The 23,931-nt window shown below is 43.9% G+C and overlaps 1 protein-coding gene across 6 annotated transcripts in view; it reads right to left on the bottom strand.

The window, feature by feature from the left end:
* The window catches only part of LOC142582911 (PHD finger protein 14), a 62,497-nt gene that overhangs the window by 28,684 nt on the left and 9,882 nt on the right, over nt 1–23,931 (bottom strand). For all 6 annotated transcript variants that reach the window (XR_012828518.1, XM_075693038.1, XM_075693040.1 and 3 more), the window contains exons 6-15: nt 21,614–21,717; nt 18,220–18,275; nt 16,281–16,392; nt 15,905–15,999; nt 15,370–15,412; nt 14,568–14,702; nt 12,648–12,909; nt 10,474–10,580; nt 2,144–2,239; nt 360–460 (exon numbers count right to left, since the gene is read on the bottom strand). Coding sequence is in view for 5 of the 6 variants with exons in the window: in XM_075693038.1 (XP_075549153.1) it covers nt 360–460; nt 2,144–2,239; nt 10,474–10,580; nt 12,648–12,909; nt 14,568–14,702; nt 15,370–15,412; nt 15,905–15,999; nt 16,281–16,392; nt 18,220–18,275; nt 21,614–21,717 (1,111 nt within the window). In the remaining variant the exon portion in view is untranslated. The remainder of the gene's footprint in view (nt 1–359; nt 461–2,143; nt 2,240–10,473; nt 10,581–12,647; nt 12,910–14,567; nt 14,703–15,369; nt 15,413–15,904; nt 16,000–16,280; nt 16,393–18,219; nt 18,276–21,613; nt 21,718–23,931) is intronic.

Consider the following 23,931-nt stretch of genomic DNA (forward strand, 5'->3'; position numbering starts at 1 on the left):
CCTCGATCCCCATACTCGAAAGCGATAGACAAATAATACCGTTCTATGGCAGTGTCGCCATCACTGACCGATACATGGGGCGCACTTTGTGCTGTTGGCATTGCAGCTCTATAGCCTTGAGCAACACTTGCCAAAGCAGGATTGTTCCATTTTGCAACGCATTCCCTATTTGTGCTACACCATTTTGCAACAATAAGATTTGCACAAAAGCTAATTTCTTTTGCTCTCCCGGATGATTTCGTTATTTTGGGGTTTAACTGTAGCACAAAAACCAAGATGTGCTTTTGCACTTAAAAGAATAGCCTCAAACCCTACATAGTATATAAGTGGAAAAAATAGAAAGATACAGAATAGCTTACTCAAAGAGGAATGATGACCCGGAATCAGATCTACGGCTCGTTCGGCTGGTTGGCTTGGCTGCTGGCTTCCTGGCTTCAAGTACTTCTGGCATGGGAAGCTTCTGCAAGTGGACTGACAAAGCTGTTAGTTCCCATTAAGGGACACTAAAATCAATAATAATCTAAGCTAAATTTGTAGGTCACTAGAGAAAACCATGTACAAAATTTAGTAAAAAGGGCACAGCGGAGGTAAACATATAGATCAAGACATAAACAATGCATGCAGTTTTCCACAAAGTTGGAATATTAGTACTGCCCAATTTTTCCAGCTATTACCCAATAATTTCAATGAAAAATTGCTGACAATCCACAATGACTACCATTATGGAAAAGGCAAAATGGTGGCATTGAAAACATAAGTGCGCCATGCCAGCAGGTCATTTGGAATAATTCCTTGCAACAAATTGTAAATAAGCCCTACAGGTTACATGACAGGATGCTATATTCAACCATGTGTCATATTCTAAGCACTTTAATTATGGCACCAATCATTAACCAAGAAACCAATTAAGAGTTCAGCAGGTTTTCTTCCTTTTTTTCTGGGGAGGTTTCGGTATCCCATTGGGCACACTATAAATGTTAAGAAGTAAATTCCCTGAATGCAAGTAATTAACATAAAAGAGATAAGAATCGAACCTTTTTTCCAAGTTTTATAAAAATGATAAGTTCCCTGGCAATTACAAGTTTTCCCAAATGGTAGACAATTCAGCATAGGCTTACTCACAAAAGAGGTATCACTTCAATGCTACAAATCTAGAGAAGTGATAGCTAAGCTCCAATAATTTTAGTAATACCATACATTTGGCCATAATCAAACATTTGAAGAAACTGAGCATCAAATTTTCAAATAAAATAATTTCATACGATGCATAAACGAAGTTCCAAATATTCATGTACCCCCTAGCAACCATAAATTATAGAACTTCAGTCTCTTTTGTGACCTCCCAACAAATCAAAGAGAGCATGTTGATGTCACAGTGTTGAAGCGCCAATCAAGTGCACGTGATATTCAAGCAACAGCAACAAGTGACACAACAGGGTGTTGCGTTGCAACCTGGAGCAATTACATGACTGCGACATCACGCAAAAAGTAGCGACAGACGTACATTGTGCGCGAAAAGATGCTATCGTGCACTTGTAAAGAAAGAAATCTCAAATGTACCAAGAGGTCAACATTTTACCTAGATCTAGCTTTAATGTGCTATAATCACAAGTGGAAATCTGTCCCATGCAACAAGCGTAAGATGATGTGGCGCCATCTGGTGAGCAAAACTTAACACTTTTGTGGCTCTCGGTGGCGTCTTAGGCCTAGCAGAATCAAAACAAACAACTGATCTCAATAACAACAAAAAAGCGGTGATACTTTGTCCTCAGCTTCAGATGGGATGAAGCGATGACTGGTTTTAATATTTATTTTTTGCTGTCACAGCAGAGAGCAAATTGCAGGAGCGAATTCAGATCGAAGTGCACAGACTAGGGAGGACCGGTAGCTGCCGCACAATTGCTGTTCCTAGCGGATGTCACCGCGTTGACTTTCGGGAGTGAAGCGATATTTTCTGGCTGGGGAAAAAAAAAAAAAAGTACAGCGACGCGACAAGCGCCAGAAACGGATCGCCCTCCGTGACAGCAAAGCCTGTAGCTTGTCGCTAAAAAATAGCGTGTATGCGGCTGCGCCTTTACTGGTTCACTAGCGTTACAAGTCTGCTAGACTCAACACCAGCTAGTTGACAGTAATTTGCACGTACCTTGTTTGTAATGTCACAGAGCATCTTCCAATACTGTACACCGCACTCATGCATGTGAGTATGCTCTTTTTTCAACTCCTCCAATTGGACTATTGCCTGCAGCATTAAGAAAGTCATTGTAACAAGATGACATCACAAACTGGCAAGAGTTAAAAAAAAAGAAACGTCATAAAATTGATTTTATAGCATCTCTGAAAGTGCGCTCTCATAGCTGAACTGCAAGCTTTGCATAACATGCCTGGTAACAGTTATTCTCTGTTGCTGAATCAAGAAGAGACATACCGATAGAAATGATGCAGATCCCACGCACTGGAAACTGGTGTAAGTGAGGCTTAGACAAGACGGCGAAACAAAACTGCGCATCATGACAAGAGACACACAGCAGATCTCACAAATGAACGCACCTGGTAACTTTTTTTAGCCACAGTGGCAGACCTTGCAGCACAAGGGCAACTTATAAGGCAAAGCCTTCTTTGTCTCTTCCTTTGTTTTGCACTGCTGCTGTTGTCTTGCACGCCGCGTTGGGCGGTGGTTAAAAGCATGCATATACATGGCAGGAGTGTAGCAGAGAGGAACGTTGACAGGAAAAACTAATTTGGACTATTTCCATTGCATGGCATGCGCACAATGCCCTCTGGAGTTCTCTGGGTGCCACCACATCAGCCTCTCGACTGCTGTAATTATCTTTGATCCCAGCCTCAGGAACACTGAAGAAACTGCAGTGCTTACCTTTCTACTAACATGCAAATCCAGAAGGGACGTGAATGAAGTCAAATCTCGATATAACGAATCACGCGGGACTGCCGAAAATATTTCGTTATTTTGAAGTATTGTTGTGAAGAAAAAACTTGCGGTTATAAGCCAGTGGTTGGTTGTAAGCTAGTTATAAGCCAGCTGCCCTCTAAAGTGCATCGTCCAGTCTGGCAGGAGCTGATAAAAACATGTAGTATCACCTGCGTTGAAAATATTGTCTTCAATTGGCATCCTGTCAGTTGGCACTCGACATGGTGATGATGATACTTACTGCACTCATGGTTTCTGTTTCACGCGAGAGTTGCGACACTGTTACTTTTAGCCGAATTCGTAATACTGATGTTCCTCGCTTATAAAAGGGAAAACTTATTAGGTGCATTATTATGAAACATGTGCTGTATTGAAATTCGTAGTTCTGTAATATTGTTACATTGAAAATATAGCCAAACTGGCAAGGATTTTTAAAATATTCGTAAATTTGAGAAATTCGTTAATGTGGAGTTCGTAGTAACGAGATTTGACTGCAGAAATGTAGAGAGGAGGAGGGAGAGGAAGCAGAGAATGAATAGAACCGATGCAGCCGCGAAACGAGTGAAGAACAGTCTTGCCACTCTCGCAGTTCTCATACAGGGGGAGAGGGCAGGAGAGGGAGAAGACGACGTGAGAAGGCAAGGAAATAGCAGTTCCAGGAAAACCAAAGGTACAGTGGGACAGTATGCCTTCTGTTTCTGAAAAATAAACACCATTCAAATTTGCCATGTGGACAACTGGCGCAGGGCATGAAGATGCAAAGCCTCATTAAAACACCATAGGGTCTAGGCAATACTATGGAAGTGGTCGTACGTCAAATCAGCACTTCTGTGCCCACCGTGATAGCTCGACGGCTATGGCATTGCTCAAGGTCACGGGTTTAAACCAGACCTTCGCAGCTGCGTTTCAAGGAGACCAAAATACAAAAATGCTAATGCACTTGGGTTTACATACACATTAAGAACACCACAATGTCAAAATTAATGTGCAGTCTGCCACTACAGCGTGCCTAATAACACGATCGTGGTTTTGGCATGTACAGCCCCATAATTCAATTAAAGTTTAACGCTTCTGCCACGATGCGATGTGCCATGTGAGGCAATGATAATGCTCAACCCTCTCAGAGATCATGAACAATGGCGCACAACAATGCCACAAGCAAACATGTCTCCCTGTGTGTTATGTGTGCTACACAGACAAACAGCAGCGGTGCACACAAGGTAATGTTCAACATCAACTCACCACTTTTGTATTGGACTAAACGCTGAAGGAGTTACACATCTGATGTCAACATCACCACTAATTATTGTCAATAGAAGCAAAAAGCATAGAAAGCTTCGCTTACATCGATTCACATGGTACGTGGGATCTGCATATTTTTATTCAGCATTAAAACATGCAAGACACTTCTTGCAGGGAAACATACCAAAGCACCACCACAGACCGCGACATCTGAACCATCAGACACCAGAAAGAAAGCTTCACTAAACTTGGCCTCCCAAGTGCAGCCAGTTTTGTCCCATTGAAACTGCAGTGCTGGCCTGCATGAGGGAAGCTGGTAAGGTTGCTATTTGGCCTCTCTAGGCATGAAATCCATGGAATAATGGGTAGACAGGCTGGTGCTTTGAGGGAACCGGCTATATATATATATATATATATACACACACAATTTTTTTTTTATTGAGTGGTACCTTCTACTCAGTGAAACAGACGAAATTCAAAATTGTGGGAAGATAGGCAATGAGAGTGCTGCTTTAAAACAGCTAGTATTCCTTTGGCTGCTGTCTTAAGTTAACTAAACATGATTAGTAGCTGCTGTTTTTTGGCTGTACAGTCAGCTTCCATTTATTCAACCCCAACAGGACTGATGACAGTGATAGAATTATCCAGCCGGTGGAGGCAAACAAGATGCAGAAAAAAGAAATTCACAGATGATTACAATGCACCCTTATGTGAAATTTGAGCACAGCTCTATACATGTTTTCATTTTGCGATATATTGGCTGGCATGGACAATCTGTCTTGTGTGGTAAGTACGTTGCAAATGGAGTGAAGTGTGGCCTGACTGCCGCACTATTAGGGAGATCACGAGAAGCAGTGCGTGGGTGATGCATGGGCGCGATTCACAGCAGTCGCTACAGACAGACCTCAACTCATGCAGTGCTTTATTTCAATATATGGTATTAGTGGATTTGGTGAACAGAGGACGTACACTACTCTGGTACCATCTTGCAGCCACTGTTTCCGCAGAGCCCGTCTTGCGCGGCACTATGCTTTTCTTCACCCATTTTTGTCATACCTTCCTCCTCTGCTTTCCTTCTCGCACTCTCTTTGCTATAGCCGTCTTTCATCCCCTGCTGCACTCTGCGTTCGCTCTTTCATCCTTCGTTGGGCTCGTTCGGCCGGTTATGAGGGACGCCGATGCTCACTGTAGGAACGGCCGCCTAAGAGCCGCACTCTAAAACGTCAAAACACACTACCGATTCATTCGACAGTATCTGGTCCATTTTTAATGCGCACCCACTTTCTGTGTCCAAAGTATAAAAACTAATGTACAAATAAAATTAAAGCTCTTAAACAATGCAGGAATCTAACACGCACCCCATTTTTTAGCAAGAAAAATGGGCAAGGGTCTAAATATGTGTCGCACAGTGGCGGCCGGTTTTCTAAAGTCACCTTCACCGCAACATAGCCGTGTTATGTGGCAAAGTCATGTTCAAAGGAAAAAATGAAAAGGGCACGTGTTAGAAATGGGTAAATACCGTAATCAAACAGGCAGGCCAAAAATAGGCATTTTCAAATGGAGGTCACATGTGTTCCAATGCATTCACTGTCCCCTAAACTCTGCTTAGACAGATGCTGCCAATAAAAGTGTTGCTATTGGGTACCATAGGGCATCAGGTGTGTGCATACTCATTGGTCAAGTTCGAATTATCTGGTATGGTATGGTATGAAGAACTTTATTTAGGTCCTGAGGGATCAGTCTGGGACTGATGCGGGCCGCTCCCACGTTGGTACAGAGAGGCCGAGCCCCTCTGCCAGCACACGGGCCCTCTGGACAGCCCTGAGTTGGTCCGCCAGCACTTCACTGTGCAGCATTCGCTGCCACCAATTTTAGGACTGAAGTAACAAAATATTGGGTCCATAGATATGCATATGCGAGCATAATCAAATTAACTGAAAAATCAAATTAACCAGAGTCAAATTAGTGGAAGTCTACTGTATTGAAAACACATTGGTTAGACACCTATTTAAAATACAAAGGCAAAACGAATTTCAATTCCAAGTTGGCTGTTTCCCTACTCATATTCTTCTCATCATCTTGAGGAGCTATCAGGCAGTAAAATATGGCTACCATACTCCGTAGTAAGCCTTGTGGTCTCTAAAGTTAAGCCCTTGTGATTCCTTGAAAGGGGAGAGCGCAGCAGCATCTGGTGAAATTTTATCAGTGCACATTTATCTCGGCCTACAAGAGCCTGCCATATTGTAGTCTTGATTTCCCCACAATAGCAACATAAATGTTTCCGGATGAGACAATCATCGTGCAATCTTCTTAGTAGGTGTGTAAAACGCTTTCAATTCTGGGTGCATGGCACAATAGATTTGTAACCAACATTTTTTCTTTAAGTTTCCATCAATATGTGGAAATATCACTGCTATTACGATCTCAGAGCCATGCGTACTGGCGAGATACATAGTCACACTAATCACACAGGTTGGCAGAGCTGGGGAAATGCTTGTTGCAATAGCCAAGCAGAGCATGATCTGTAGACAGCTGTATGCAATCATCCTTCTTAGCCATTATTCCATCATTTTGTTTGTAGTACTTTCCTATGACACACGTCGGTAGCCTGTTGCTGTGGCCACAGCCAATCACATTTCATTGCTAACTGCCAATCGTTAACACAGTGCCCGACATGATCATGTAGATTCTCCTGACAGCTGTTTGTATGGCCATGCAAGTGAATTAATTTGCGACCACAGCAAACAGGAAGAGACCCTCAAGCATCTGCTATGCCACTGTACAGGTTTTGATATCCAACATCAACCTCTTCAGAGAAATTTCAGAGAGACTTCAGCCAATCAAACACCCTACCTTCTACAGAGGCAAAGGTCCTCACTGCATAGGGTTACCCATCATGTGCACATAAAGCTACGCCAGTTAAAGGTGGTGGTATAGTGTTTCTCTTTGGGTTTCTTTTTATTTTTTTCATGCAATTGTCGGCATCATGACTGTCTACACATTCATATAAAATATAAATACCTGAAAACTATGTTTATTTTCTTATCTATTTGTGCAAAACACACCAATAATATGCACATTCAATGAAAAGAAAAAGAATTCTCCGTTCCGTCCGAAAGGCAAAGCACCGATTACGATAGCAAATTAGTAGATAGCTGCACAAAGTAAGGATAGTAGTTTTGTCGGCCGTATAAACTTGTAAATATTCGCTTACTAACTAAATTAACAATGATAGAATGTGTAAGCGTGACTCAATGAGGACGTAGAAAAAAACAGACGCACAGAGACGGTGCCGTCTTTGTGTGTCTGCTTCTTTCTACGTCCTTGTTCAGTCGGGCTTACATACAGTGCAGTCCACTTATAACGATATATCAGTTATAAGAGTTGACTTCAGAGTATCAATTTATGCATTAGGGCTATGAGAAAAAAACCTGATATATAATGATACATTATTCACCGCATGTTGGATATAACAATTGAAATTGTGCCTTTCGGGCAGCGTTTCCCATGCAGAATAATCATGAAATTTGCTTTGCGAAGTTCCCTTTAACCGAGATGAGGCGAAAACTTTGCCTACGCGAGTTCGTATCTGTCACCATTACCGCGCAGCACGTCCCGCCAGTGCGCCGATTCAGAGCATCGCAAGTTGGTGCAGCGTGCCACAAGATGGTGCCAGCTACTTTGCGTCCGTGTTGCCGGCGAGCGTACAGGAGAGAGAAAAAAGAAAAAAAAAGGAGAAGCGAATCACATCTGCGCTCCCTTTCTACAATCTCCCTCTCTTCCCCAGGAGGTGCAGAAATACGCCGCGGAAGCAGCGGTTGGTGCGCTGACAAGGCACAAAGCTGCGTCGCTTGCGACGACGCTGCAAATTTTGCAAGACTCACACAGTCATTGATATCAACGATTCTGAAAACTGCGAGCACCGCGATCATGAAGGCTAGAACCAGTGACCGTGCTGATGAACGGAAACGGCGGGCTTTGTGTGCTAGGGTGAAACCCCCATGAGTGAAAACAACACAGTGGCAGCTGCTAACATTGCCGAACTGTGGGAGCACGTCGCTACTGGCGATAAAATAGGTGGTGCTTCGATGGAGGAGTTTCTGAGTGCAGATAGCGCTGCCTCGTTCTGCAAAGTATCTCCAACGGGGCGATCGTTGTCGCTAGAGACGGCGGCGTTGTGCGACGGAGGGAACGAGGTTGACAGTGGCCCATCTTTGAAACCGACCCCAATGTTCCCGCAAAGTGCACTGTTGTTGATAGAGTCGCTCATTGATTTCATGCGCGCTAAATTAGTACCGCCACTGTTTGCGCATCCACTGGGTGCGATGCATGCCATGGTTGTGAACCTGAAACTTCCGCGAATGCAAGTGCAGATTTATGACTATTTCAGCGCGCCTAATGTTTGACACACTGTTTAGAAGTATAAATCTACAACGTCAATTCTTTATCGTAAGTGGCAAATTTGGTTTCGGAGCCAAGAAAGTATGTTTGGCAGCTTCTTTTTCTTTATTTACAGCAGTCCAGGTACAGCAATGATTGGCTATAACGATCAGATTTATCATTCTTCATGATATTGCTACAAGTGGACTGCACTGTATTCTGTCATGGATTCAAACCAACTAGCCCGACAACACATTTTAACTAAATTAACCAGCACGGTATCATGCGCGCACAGGTAAACATGAATACATCTCGCTCGGTGAGCGCGGAAACTCGCTGTGAAAATCCTGGAGTTAGGAATCGCGGCAGCAGCCACAAGCCGATTGACCTCCATGCATCTGTCACTCAAATGCAAACGAAACGCCAAAGCACAGTGCACGCAAAGCTATCGGCACGACACAATCTCTGCAAACATCACAGATCGCTTTGAAGATGAGGACCGCGTGGGTGCGCCCTTTGGCCACATCGCATTTGTGATACGCTTTCAATTTAACTGAGTTTTCTGCCATTTCAAGCATGTACTTGAAGCCTGTGTGGCTGGTAAATCTAGCAAAGAGCTATAAAAATGTTGGCCAAGGAAAAAGTTATTTGTGAGCATTCTTCTGCACGCAAAGATTGAGGGACAAAAACGCGGTCAAAGCGCGCACGCTGGGACGCATTATGCAGGAAACACCACTGCGTCATGTGTAGCATAACAACTTTGCGGAGGCTGCGGGTACCACGGCAGTTAGCAGCCCTCGGAGAAATTTGAGAGCTGACTATTCCTCCAGTTCAAGAAGGGTGGGGAAGTTGTCAGTGCGCAGCAACATGTTCAAGCACAGGCTAAAGAGGGGAGGGGACGCGCATCTATCCACCTTCTTCCCCTGGCACACCTTTCCTCTCCTCTAACCTTGCTGTACAGTAGCTGCGCATGGCTGTCCGTATGTGAGCCATACGCTGTATCTTGGAGGTAATCTTCGGCAAATGCAAAGAGTGAGCCGAGATGGTTGGTGCATTGATGTGCATTTTGTTCCCTCGTGTCTAGTGTTGCTGGTCATGTGATATCAGGTTCCAGAGGCACCGTGCAAAGCATTCGCTCACATTGCGACATCGAGCGTTTTTGGTCATCGAGCGAGATCTTTGCTCAAGCACGCGTAATGTCAATAAAACAACAAACTTTACTTCGTGTAGTTGTCTCCTTGCTATCGCAATCAATGCTCTGGCTTTTTAGTGAAGAGATTTTTTTTCTCAGGCTGAATATCCATATCTTCTTGCACTTTTGTTTTTAATTTGAGGGCACCATCTGATAATGGCAACGGACACTAAGCGCAGTCAGCCATGGTGTCCAAGATTTACGGCACTTCACGGTGCAACACGCTAATCTCGGATGCCGTGGGACATGCCAATGCATTGCTCTCGGCGCAATCCGCACCGCACATGCTGGCATTCATAACTGCCTGCTAATATGGCCCAGACTTCTTGCGATATCTTTATATGTGATTGTTGACAACATACTATCCACCAGAAATGTTCTGGGGATTTGTGAAATTAATTTGACTGCTGAAACTTTAGAACATCGAATTAACAAAATTCGTGATTTAACAAAGCTTTCGGCTGCAAGTACAACTTCTTTATATCGAGGTTTGACTGTATGCGATAAACTTGCCAAGTAATGTATGTTAACACATACATAAACCACAGAAACTGAATAAGTGTGAGGGAAGCACTACAACTGAAGCACTAAAGTGCCAAACAGACGACACAAGAAGAGACAAAGATGACACAAGCGCCCCGTGTCTCTTCTTGTGTCGTCTGTTTGGCACTTTAGTACTTCAGTAACATGCACCAACTAGCCCAACATAAGTTCTGCTGGAAGCACTACAAACCTGGTCATACTGTTGCCTGAGTACCTGTTCCTGGTCTTGGAGCTCTGAGTTCTGCTGTAAAAGCTCGTCCAAGTGGCGCCGCATTGTTGCCACACGGTTACTGCGATCTGCATGGGTCATAAATAACCCTACCTTGGAAAAAGTGCAGACACCCAGAACACACGGGTATTTCAGCAAATCGCCACCAACTGCTATCACTGCTACAGCCCCAACCACCTGCCAGCCTTGAACGTACTAGACAATTTACGCCACCGCTACTGGGTACGTGTACAATGCAGATTAGCCAAGTGCGCACACACATGACGGGTGGCGAGGATATTAACATTAATGGTATAAACACACTTCCTAGCAGAACATCATGTTTAGAAAGAAAACCATTCAAGAGGAACAGATTAAAGCAGCAACATTTTTTTTTAGCAATTTCATTGCCTGCGTGATCTGCTATATGTTCTGGAGGGGAAAAGAAACACAGTTGGATCCGACACTTCTAACCGAGGTGTACTGGGTGGTCAAACAATATACAAATATATAATGTAGAAATTTAATCAACTGGCAAGATATAATGCGCAAAGCAATACCAGTGGTTAAGAGACACCCCTAAGCGACAGGTCAAGGATTAAACTTGACTGCCTAGGGCCCTTCAATATAACCTAAATCAAAAGCCCATGGGCATTTCTGAATTCTTCCATAGCAATGCGGTCACCGAGCCTGGCAAAAAACAGACTGCTGAAAGGCACTGCCTGGAATACAAAGGCAATGTTCTGTTTCAGCAGCAAGAAATGTTTGCGTTCACCTGCCTACTGCAAGTAATCACTCGCTAAGAAATGGAAGTGTCTAAGCACAAGAAGCTGCAGCACAGAATACGTTGGACAGTACACCAAGGTGGATTTAAGTTCGTTTGCACTCATTTTGTGCACGGGTACTTTTCACATGGAAACTTCTGTTTAGAGATAATGGGTTCTTAAGTTTTCAAATTCTATCATAACTAAAAGAGTTATGCCTTGTATGGGAAAGCCAATGGATGTTGGGACGTTTCAATAAGTTGACAACATGGCTGGAATAACGTAAAACTATTCCAATCTGTTTTTATTACAAATATGCCATTAGCCTTCCGTGATAGGTCAAAATAGCTCGCGTTCAGCTCATATGGGCAGGTGCTACAGCCATTTTGGCGGAGCCAGAGCCATTTTGACCTGTCACGGAAGGCTAATGCGTATTCGTAATAAAAACAGATTGGAATAGTTTTACGTTATCCTGACCCAGGTGTAGTTCAATATGCTGCTGTTGCCAGCAGGAACTTTATAGCCGTGAAGCAGACTGGGTAAGTAACTATCTAGCAAAATATTTTTATTTGGATGTTTTCTTTAAGAAACGCGTAAATGTGCTGCAAATGGAGATGCATGTCATGTTACTTCTGGACACATTATACTGACATGGGCTCTGTGTTTCTGCACACTTGATAAACAGCTAAGCTGCCTGTACAGCAGCATTCATTGGACCTTTTAGACGAATTATTCATAAGGAACTTCAAATTCTCTGGCCATGGTAATATGCTTCTTAGCCTCCATACCATTTTACTCAGCATAGAAGACACAGGATGAAAACACCTCCGTGATTAGCTCCCTTCAATATATCTACACATTGAACATTGGGCTTTACCAGTGACTGTTTCTCCAAGTCATCATCACCTATTTTTTAATTTGCCCACTCCTATTGACCCAAATGCTGTTTGCAAAGGACACAGAGCATAAAGCACTTTGGGCAATGCATAAGTAAACACATGATTAAAGTCAGAAAAAAATGGTAAAAATATATGCACACAACATGCATGCACACATGCACATATACAAACAAGCAAGCAAACAAACAAACAAACAAAAATGAAGGAATAGTTTTCAAACCATCACACCAGCTGGTAATACCACAATTCACCTGTAATTTGTGTGCGTGTTCTTGCAAACCTTTTTGCACCAGGTGCTCTTGCTTTAAATTTATAAGGGTTTATGCACTACTCGAAGTGATCTAATGTTCAAAATTTATTCTTTTTTTTGCAATAGTCCCCAAGTTATTATTCACCGCTTCTCATGTACAGCAAGTCTATTTCTTGAATTTACATCAACCTGCACTCACTCCCAGATACACGCTTTGTATATTGCCTGCATACATTGCCTCACCCAGGTAGTAGCTGACAAACTCGAGGCTGAAGGCAGGTGGCACGTGCCACTTGCGGCGGGCATCCGCCACCCCTTCGGCAGCCAAGTGACTTGGCTGAGACACGCCCATAAGCTGGGCCTTGCGCAGCAGTTGTCGGCACGCCCATGGGCTGCTCGTCAGGAGGCGTGCCATCTTCTGTGTTGGCACCCACGGCGGGGGCCGTTCGGCACGATGACGTTGGTACCGCTCTCGGTGCCAAGCCAACTTGCGCTCCACGCGGGCCTGCACATCAGCCCCCAGAGTGCGGTTAGATAATTAGCCAGCAACACCAGGAACTGCAGCCCGTGTCATTCCAGCAGGACCAAAATAATTCAACATAAAATTATTGTGCAATAAACTACATGTAGACCCCCAAGATTCATGAAAGAGATGGGTGAAATTGAACCCTCCCTTTCACAGACATAGCTTCGCAATGCATATACAGTTAGACTTTGATGTAATGAAGTCACTAAAATTGGCAATTATGAGGTGCATGCCAAGGTAGTGCTGACAGAAAATATTTGTCTTGCTTTTATCTCTTCATTATCTCTCTTCACCAGAACCTGATGTGGTGATTCTCGTGGTACCAGAAACCCCTGATGTGTACACACAAATACTATGACCATGTTGCCAAAAGCAGAGCCCATTCAGCACTCAAAGGGACAAGAGGGGAGTTACCCTGCATTTCAAAGAGAAGCAAACAACTGGAAGGTCCAACATAGCAGCTTTTTGTGATGTGGTCAATAAGGTAGAACCTCGTTGATACTATCCTGTTATGTACAATTTCGCGGTGCCAACGTTCGTGACTTAGCACAAAAAAAATATGACCCAAAAGAGTTATGCTTACTTTTACCAGTTCATAGGCTCCCAGAAAACAGGATATTTCTGCATCAACATTCAGTACAGTGCCAAACTGCGATAGTATGATATGTTTTCCTGCCACCAGATCTTGTGTAAACAAGAAAATGTGTGAGGCACGTGCAATCGAGAACGGTAGCCACCCGCCATGAAAACGCTGGCACGCATTTCGTTTGCATTGCACATTGCAAATTGATGCACATTGCACATTGATGCTCACATTGCACTGCTGCAGGCAGTGCAATGTGAGCATCACGTTTCACTTAAGTGCCAGCTGGTGTCACCCACCAGCTCAATTTGGTTTCGGTTTCCTGTCGCCTTCTTAGAACACTGTGCAACAGGGGAAAAAAGTGTCTCAGGCCACCAAAGCCCCACTAGCTCGACATGCATTGGCATCTCGTGCCACGTGCCGCAGACTCACGCAATGCCTCACATAACATAGGTGTGAACTACAGTGGAGTTTGCAATTCTTTAGTGACTTAGGATATAACGTTTTTCCGGTTAGCATGTTCTTTTATCGCAGTTTCTTTTTTTCCCAGAATGTATGAACGTGGTTCTACTGCACATGGTTTTCAACTGCCGCACTGGGCTGACTGCCACTCTCTTGAGTTGTTTGTGATACCACAGAACTGCCATCTCTGCTTTCGGTGACGTGAACAGCTTCTTTTTTATTTCTGAAACTGTACTACGCTTGGCATGCATTTTGAACAGATCACAGTAAAGGCACTGTAATTATTTGTGCATATTTGAGCAACTGAGACTTCGTAAAATAATTATGGTGTCAATAGCTACCTAAAGAAGCAAAAAGGACAAAAGATGTTTGCACAAACGCTTTTTAAAAGAAACCTAGATGGACCTATTAGACAAGAGCCCTTCACTATGGCACTTTTGTTTTGGGACATTAAACCCCATATTATTTTGATTTTTGAATGCACTGGGCGAATAACGAATGTGCATGCAACCTTGATTGCAGATGCATGAGCAACTTGGAAAACACGCAATAAACACTTGACAGCGATTCTCCACAGAATACTCATATACACCTTCTCTGTAGAGTCTTGGAGAGCAGCTACTTGATTCCTGTTGCGTGACTGCAGGGCGAGCCAGTTTCTCCGCTTGCTTCGGACAATCATCTTGTCAGCATGCAGCTTGCAATAGGCAAAGAATGGATCTGCAATCTGCAAAGAGCCGCAAGCTTGCACATCTCGCAGTCCACGCTTGATTCCCACAAGAGCAGGCACGATTTATTATGACAAGCACAGTCAAATCTATCTTGTGATGCTAGACACATCATACAAAGCATCACCGTCCCATTATCATCAGTTGCTTTCTCTGAAATCACCTGCTGCATTTTGGTGATGCTGCTGAGCAACACACAGGTCATGACAAATAAAAGAATGTTTAAATGTGAGATGGTTTGCCACAAGGCATATGGAGGATGAAAGGAAATCAAATAAAGCCTTGTAAATTCGCATCGTGCAGGAACTGCAGCAATGCCTCTGCAAACTTATGGTCCATCACCCAACAGGTGTACTTTTCAGATGCATCTGACTTCAGCCTTTTCAAAAACCTTAAGTCTGATCGGCCGTTTTCCAGAGCACAGCTAAAGCAGGTGTCTAGCGTATGACATTGCCACAGGAGCCGAGCATTTGGGGCACGTTCCTTGGCTGACTTTTGTTGTTCTTATTTATATGATGCAGCCCTCGATATATATTCCCGCAAGAGAAAACACTACATCAAAAATATTGGGCAGGGTAACCAGGTCATTTTAGGCAAACAGGCAGTACAACAAGCCCAAATAGTATGTAACGCAGTTCACCTATAAAACAGAAGGAAAGTCTATACCTCTTCCATTGACGCTTCAGACAGCAAGCCTTCCCTCTGGGCACTGCAAAAGATGAAAAACCAACAATGAGCCGAGAAAATGAAAGATTACTCAGTAATAATAGCATAGCCATAATGTAAAATCTGCAAAATAATTTGGTTGAAAATGGAAATACAAATTGTGCCTCTTGTAAATCGTTGCTGCTGGTGAATTCGACTTAAAACACACGGCTGAGGGCTACAGACATTGTTGCAATTATTACGGACAACAAACCTGCACAAGGAACTTTAGCATCGAAAAGTGTTAACTCTTATCCTGTGCTGTGAACAGCAATAACTGCTGTTCATGTGCTTTGTTTCACTTTCACTTTCTACATCCCCATCTACCCAACCCACAGTGTAGGATAGCAAATAAGTTCTTTGTTTTGGTTAGCCTCCTTGCCTTTCCTGTATCGCTCTTCCTCACCTTATAACACAATAAAGAGCAATTTCAATACAAAAGTTTTCAAACAGCACCAGGTACCTGTCCTAGGAAAGATAACATGGGGGAGCTTACCAGGTCACATGAAATGATGCCTTGCACATGCCAGCGTCACATGTGATGCACACTCCAGTTCGGCTGAGACGCTCATCTTCACACAGCACACACGACTGCACAGAGAAAGCAGCAGCAAAGGCAAGACTGAAGTTAGCAACTTTTTCCCATAAAATCTTGTTATCCGGTTTCCTTTGCTCCTCTTCACTATTTGATTAAAGTGTTGATAAAGTGAACGCCTGAATATAAACAAGATCTTCCACATCCTGCTACAGGCTCTAGGTGAGACTGCTGGTACTGTTCACTAGAAGCAAACAAGCACACAACCCGACAATTTGAACAGAGATGGCCTTTGAAGAGAGATAAAAACAATATAGTGTTGTTGCTAGGAACTGACCTTGGCACCCCATCGAGAGTAGGGCATCTCAAACAGTGTCACAGGAGTGAGCTTCTCAACATTGCCGAAGGCCACCCCTGGGATGTACAGTGCACAAACTAGGTGTACCCACCTGCAAAAGAAAGGTGTTTAATGTGTTGATCGGTTGATTCCTGAATGCTAAAGCTGCAGCTAAGTTACAATGGAAGTGACAGCAAAAACATCTGGCCTAACTTCAATTACCAGGAATTTCAAATAAATGAATTCATATAAAGCTGAGCTGAGACACACATGGGTGCCAACACACTGCCCTTTTCCAGTCAGTGAGCAGGGGAACTTCAGAAGCGGGGAGTGTGACCCCCCCCCAAATCATTTCTTCAGAAATACACAATGTGGAGGAAGATTTATGAAAAAAGGAAACCAATATAGCTTCCCTCTCCCCAATCTACTAGCCTCCTTTTAGTTCTGATTAATAGGACTACTGTCTTGTAAAGGTGCAGGTCCAGGGTTTGCTCCTCGAACCATGAAGTATTTTTCTTGTGCTGTGAAGCTATAATTCTGGGGAACCTGTATCAGCTTGCTGCGCAGTTTTGTGCTGCCTAGTGGGCAGTTGACAATTTCTTTCTCTGAAGGGGGAAGTGTGTGAATTTCAATGATTTTATTGCAGTCACAGCCACATGCAAGCACAACTACTACAGAGGTCCAACCTGAGTAGCAGCACTCTTCCTCACCACCCTTCACTGGCTCACATTAGCTCCATACTAGCTATAGCCTGACATTCTTTTCAGCTTCCCTTGAAACAACCCCAACAGGCATCAGAGGGATGGAGATGCAGCTCTGGGCCAATAAAATGAATCTTGTGAAGACCCACAAGGCAGAGGAAGGTTCATGAAAGAGATGGGTGCAGTTAAATTCTCAATGTCAAAGACGGAGCTTCGCAAAATATATACAATCAGACCTCTATATACTGAAGTCAGTAAAATTGGAAATTCGATTTGTCATACTGAAATTTCACTATATTGAAATACCACCTTTTATAGAAATAAGTAGTCACTGATGGATTTTTCTTACATGTAAGGGGCCGTGAATTATCGGGAATCGGAAAAAAGAAAATTTGAATACGAAAAAAATTAATCTTTTTTTATTTTGAGAGTCGGCGATGACAGACACGGTTTCATGCTGTGACGACGACATCTTCACATCGACGGTACAAAGCGAAGCCAGCCACCTTTTCGCATACACTCCGTCCCTTTGGCTGATAATGTGGGACGATAGTGGAACAACACTATCGTGAAAAGCGCTGGCAGCGAGGAGCGAATGCTTTGCCTGCCTCTGGCTTCAACGCCTCTCCAAAGCCTAAAGATTTTGGGTCGCTCGGGCCCAAAAAGCTCAACACGTGCCAGTATTTCGTGCTGCAACGATTCTCGCAAAGTGGGTACATCAAAACTTCATGCCAAAATGCCCCGTCCAAAGAAGCTGCTGAACCATGTCAAATTCAAGGAGTGCGAACGTAAACTTGCCGAAGCCGCAAAAACGACAATGTGCGTTTTGGGCCACTCGGGCCCCACCAAACAGGTGTGCGTTGGCGCCTAGTGCTGCAAGGATTCACGCAACGCTTCACATAGGTAAGAATATGCTGCTAGGCTAGTTGGTTCAAGCACAACATGGAAATGAAGACTTGGTAGGAGGGAGTAATATGTAGGAGGAAGGAGTAATACTATCTCCTACCAAGTGTTTATTTCCACGTTACACTAATATGCACCCGCTAGGATAACATATATGTAGATATCAACTACAGTTCGGTCTGTTGAATTTTTTATTGACTTCGGATCATACGTTTTTGCAGTTATGCTTTTCTTGCGTTCTTTTCCAAAATGTATGAATGAAGTTACACTGTGTGCAACTGCTAAATGTACCAAAGTGCATACTTCAAAGTTCACAGATCTGCATTCCAACATACTTTCCAACGTCCGTTTCCTTGAATATGCCTCCGGTGTTTGGGCAGAGTTCACATATCTAGAAAAAAGAAGGGCACTGACAAATGAGGAGAATTTCAAGCAATCCATTGAGGCATTCAAACATTAGCCTGGGACAATGTCCACCAGGCAGGTGAGTAAAGTTTCAGTGAAAATTCTGTCATCCTTTAACACACTGGAAAACAATATAACTAAACAGCAATTTCTGTTTATTTGTTGAAACAGTGCAGGTACCACCGGACTACATTAACAAAACATTAAAACAAAAACAAATACGCAGTTGGACTTTTTTCCCACTTAAAGCATTCTATGCTACTAATGACTCTGTACAATCTTAGTGAAAAGATTCAGAGCCACTGCCTGTGTCGGCACCTGGTGTACGACCAAGTATTAGATGTTGTATACAACATTCACTGCTTTCTTCAAAGTTGCAAATACTGAGAGGGTAAGCGCTCCTATCTCCTGTGTGTCACAGTGTGAGGAGTGCCCTGCGAGCCTTGTAAGAGCACATGATCACAGACTTCATCATTCGTGGTGTGGCTTGTAAACAGTCCATAAGGACTGTTCAGTGTCACATATTGCACATGTCAGATGGCATTGCGACAGGGTGTCTACCAAGTTGACATTTCCAAATTCCCTAAGTTTTCCAGGTTTTCCCCGAATGCCTTTGCAAAATTCATTAGGTGATGCAGAACTGTTTTATGTCAAGACGAGCTGAAACCATATCGCCTGATGCTGTCACTCTCTAGTAAGCACTTGAAAAAAAATAAAAAAAAAGACTTAATCCAATTTGAATACTAAGGAGTAGTGTTTATGTTATTCAGAAAGAGAATAGAGGGAGGGGTTGGTAAAATGACAGAAGGGAGGCGTTGGTACTGTGACAGGAAATACTGGGTGCACGCGTGTATAATTAAGGAATACATACTGTGTCCCGTGGCAATAGCCCCTTCCCACGCTTGTTATGCTTCAATGCAATACTTTTGTGTATGCTTCACCAAGTAACACTTCTGTACGGAGGTGAAGCTGACTTTTGGGAACCGGCATTATGCAACGCACCATGCTTTCCAAGATTCTAAGCCAATCGCGAGGACTGCAATGGCGGAGTCCATGCCATTGCTGACAGCAGTGAATTCTTTCAATAAAAAACACAGCACCCAACAGCAAGAAGCTTCATAGAAAACGTCAAAGCAGCTAGGCCTAGCATTGTCACAGTGGTGGCTACGGCTGCCAGCGGATCTGCATGCGAGCGCAGGTTTGAGGCGGTGAGGTAATCAAAATGGCAGCAGCGGTGGCTTTGATTAATGCTGTTTCGGACCTGCGGTCATGGCAAAACGTCCAGAAAATTGGACGGCGAAGAGTTCTTGCATCTGAAATTTCAGACGTTCTGATACACTGACTCTATGGGGTGCTTAAGCGGTGGTGCGGCAAAGCCGTCCAAATTATCGGGAATCCGGAAAGTTGGTCATTGGCTGTACACTGGCAACTCCTCCAGCCGACAAAAGGACGTCAAAGACGATTCATTACGATTCCTGTCTGTTACTCGAGCCAGCATTATTGCGATTTTCGACCCTTTCAATACAATTACAGCTAATTTTCAGTTCAGTTCAGTTTATTGTCCTTAAAGACCCCCGGAGGGGGCATTACCTAAGGGGTGGGTTTAACATAAGTTCCACATTTGGTACACTTCATAAGTTATATTCAAAGTGATCAATCACACGCTGTAGGAATGAAGACGGGGAAGTGATGCTAACAATGTCAGCAGGAAGGCCGTTCCAGTCTTTAGCTGCTCGAGGAATGAATGAGCAATGAATCTGATAAAGGCACAAATTCCCCGAGTTTTCCCTGAGTTTTTCCAGACTTCTCAAAACCCCTGAGAATTCCCGGGTTTCCTGTTTGGTAGACACCCTGGAAATACTGGGTGCACGCGTGTATAATTAAGGAATACATACTGTGTCCCGTGGCAATAGCCCCTTCCCACGCTTGTTATGCTTCAATGCAATACTTTTGTGTATGCTTCACCAAGTAACACTTCTGTACGGAGGTGAAACTGACTTTTGGGAACCGGCATTATGCAACGCACATTATGCAATTTTGCTTGAAACTTGCAGCAAGTTTCAAGCAAAATGCAGTTAAGCATGCGACACCAAGCCAGAGAAAGAGTAGCATAGCACAGTGCAATCCCAATAATTTGAAATTATGCATAATTCGAACTGCTCTCTTGATCCCGGCACAGTCCCATCTATTTGTGTAGAAAGAAACTCTCACAAATTCAAACTCCAAAAATGGTGCAACGGTTATTTCAAACAAGATTTCTAGCTCCCACGGACCGATTTTCAACAAACCCAAACCAAAGGTGAAGGTTTGACGTGTTGCTAGGTACTGTAATGTTGCATGTTGTAAAAATGATGAGGAAAGAAAAGTGGCCAGAGCAAGCAGAGCGAGTTCTTAAAAGGAGAAGGAGAGAGCCCACTAGCACCTGTGCTTGATCCCGTTACAGTGTGCCCACTTACGCCTCTCCCCACTCCTAGCATTATCTCCAACATTGGGCACACTGGAAGCCACCGTCGTTCTCGGCTCACCCTTAGATATTTACCCTTGCACCCACAGCAAACAGTGTGCGAAGCACTATCTTATCGCGCTTCAACTTTACACTGAACCTACCCTTCTTCCGGCATGCCATCGCACGCTGATGGAGGAAAGACTTTCAATACGAGCTCAGTGGTGGTATTGCTTTTGAACTCTTTACCACACAATTGATTGGGTGCTACATTTAAAGGGGCTCTCCTTAGTTCAAACTTTGTTTTATTCAAATAAATTTCCAGTACCCTTAGAGTTCGAATTAACAAGATCATACTGTGTATTTAAATGATGTCTTGAGGCCTGTTAGGAGAAATGGGTATGGGGAACGAAGGGCTGACTAACTAAGTGTGGCTCACTATAGAAGCTTGGCATGCAAAGCTGCATAAAGAGCCAAAGTGCCTCTCTGATGTTAGCCTAAGACTGAACTCAGTCCTTGAATTATGCCGCCTCCTTAGACTGGTACTTTCCCCGGAATGTCTAATTTTTCGAGCACCCACACAAGGTGATGAACACTTGGAGTTACCTCCTTTGCATTTGCATAGCATTTCACTTGTGTAGCTGATTGTTCTCGGTAGGGACCATTGCATTGTCATCACCACTGCCATGAGGTGATTATGTATATAAAGGTGTATTCTACTACGGCCTTGGCTAAACAAAAAACAGGCCATATTGGCAAACTGCTAAAGCCTTTGTCAGCAAGCTCAAATGAGAGATAGAGAAAAAAAGATCAAGACATTTTTTACATGCAAAATTTAACAAACACACAAGTGCACAAGTGTTAAAAAATGCTTCACTCACGGGTTCTTTCTGCCCAGCTCGACAGGCATCACAAAACCACGGCTCCGTTGAACTAGAAGAGCCCGTACTCATGACTGAGTCGCTGTCCGTAATACCATAGCAACCTATAGATGAAAACACATGCGTATATAATGTTCAGTAAAAATTACCATACGAATACTGAGCAAAGTACCCTAATGATTTTTTACAGGCAATAGCTTGTATATGGCTTTTCACTCAGTGTTCAGTCACCATCATCAGCATCATCAGCCCATTTATGTCCACTGCAGGGCAACGGCCTTTCCCTGCGATTTCCAATTATTCCTATCCTGCCCCAACCAATTCCAACTTGTGTCCGTAAATTTACTAATTTCGTCACCCCACCTGGTTTTCTGTCATCTTCAACTGTGCTTCTCTTCTCTTGGCATCCATTCTTTAACTCTAAATGCATCTGAATCAAATACAGCCTTAGTAAAACATCCCTTTCTGAAGACCTTGAAAGTGCTATATTGACATTTTGCGCTATGTTTTAATGGTCCACCGGTTATCCGTCTTACGCATTACATGGGCTGCCCAACTCCATTTCTTTTTCCTCTTAATGTCAATTAGAATATCAGTTATCCCCGTTTGCTCTCTGATCCATATCGCTCTTTTTCCTGATCAGTATCAGTGTTCAGTATCTGCTTGTTAAAAACATTGTACAAAGAATCTCAAATACAGATCATAAACACAAGTTAATCAATTGGCTAAGTGCACGGTGCAGTTTACAGCACAGGCAAGAGCAGCTGCATGCACTGACCCTCTGACATTCGCTGTCAGAGGGTCAGCTGCAATGCAATTGTGCTATTATGCTCACAGGCTTGGAGCCACATTTCATGCATAGGAGATAAGCAACCATTTTCCTTGCCTACATGTGAGACTGTTCTGCAGCTTGTGAAACATCCCCATTTGATCACTGGCAGGATGTTCTTAATGATTATGCTTGAATGCAACCAATCACTACTGCGCACTGATAGGTCTGGGAGCTTGTGCTGCAGAGCATACAAGATACATTCATTGCTCATTCTGGAGCAGCATTTTTACATATTATAATACCGAGACCGATCGAGTGGTCCAGCGCTGTTTATTCCAAAAAAGGCAACGCCCCCAGCTCACGCACGAAGAAGTTGAAGAACAGGGAAGATGATGATGGCTATGTACAAATGAAAACGACGAAGTACGTTAATAGTGCTTACACTAACTTCCCCCCATCATGGAAGCGGCCAGCCTGGCCGCAGATTAGAGATTATCTAAACGGAGAGTGAAGGGCTTCATCCGCGAGACGTGAACAATTTCGGCATTCCGGCGGCGCCGGTCAGTGACGGAGTGTACTGGGCGGACGAGATAGTTCACTGCAGATGTTTGCTGCACAACGGTGTATGGGCCAATGTAGCGTGGAAGGAACTTCTCACAGAGGCCTGGGGTGCGGACTGGAGTCCAAAGCAGGACTTGGTCTCCAGGGTGAAAACGTAGGTCACGGCGTTTGTTGTCGTAGTAACGCTTGCGCTCAGCTTGGATAGCTTCTGTGCTTTGCCGGGCGATTTGACGGCAATGTGCAACTCGGGCAGCAAAATCTTCTGGAAGCGACGCGTTGGGCGAAGAAGGTGCGAAAAATAGTTCTCTGTCGAATATGGTGGAAGGAGATCGTCCATACACAAGGAAGAAAGGGCTGTAGCCGGTAGTCCATTGAATAGCAGTATTATATGCGAATCTCACAAAAGGAAGAATTTTATCCCAGTCAGTGTGGTCAGGACGGATGTACATGGAAATCATGTCAGACAGCGTACGGTGAAAGCGCTCAGTAAGGCCATTGGTTTGCGGATGATAAGTAGAAGTAGATTTGTGGACGGTATTAGTGGCTCGAAGAACTTCCTCGAGAACTTGTGAAATGAACGCCTTGCCACGGTCACTGAGAAGAACGCGAGGAGCCCCATGGCGCAAGACGATGGCGCGCAAGAAAAAGTCGGCGACCTCAGAAGCGGTGCCGGATCGCAGAGGGGCAGTCTCGGCATATCTTGTTAAATGGTCGACCGAAGTGACAATCCAACGGTGACCGGAGGGTGTCAACGGCAAGGGACCATATAAATCAATGCCAACAAATTCAAAAGGTGCCTCCGGGCAAGGGAGAGGTTGTAGTAAACCAGCAGGAGGGGATGTCGAGCGTTTGCGGTGCTGATATGACGCACAAGAGGCAATGTATTTGGCCACCGTTGAGGATAGGCCAGGCCAGAAGCAGCGGGTCTTTATGCGGTCGTAAGTCTTGTGGAAGCCTAAGTGGCCAGCCGATACATCGTCATGAA

Source organism: Dermacentor variabilis, chromosome 5 (genome assembly GCF_050947875.1).
Source record: "Dermacentor variabilis isolate Ectoservices chromosome 5, ASM5094787v1, whole genome shotgun sequence".
In the NCBI taxonomy this organism is placed as follows: domain Eukaryota; kingdom Metazoa; phylum Arthropoda; class Arachnida; order Ixodida; family Ixodidae; genus Dermacentor; species Dermacentor variabilis.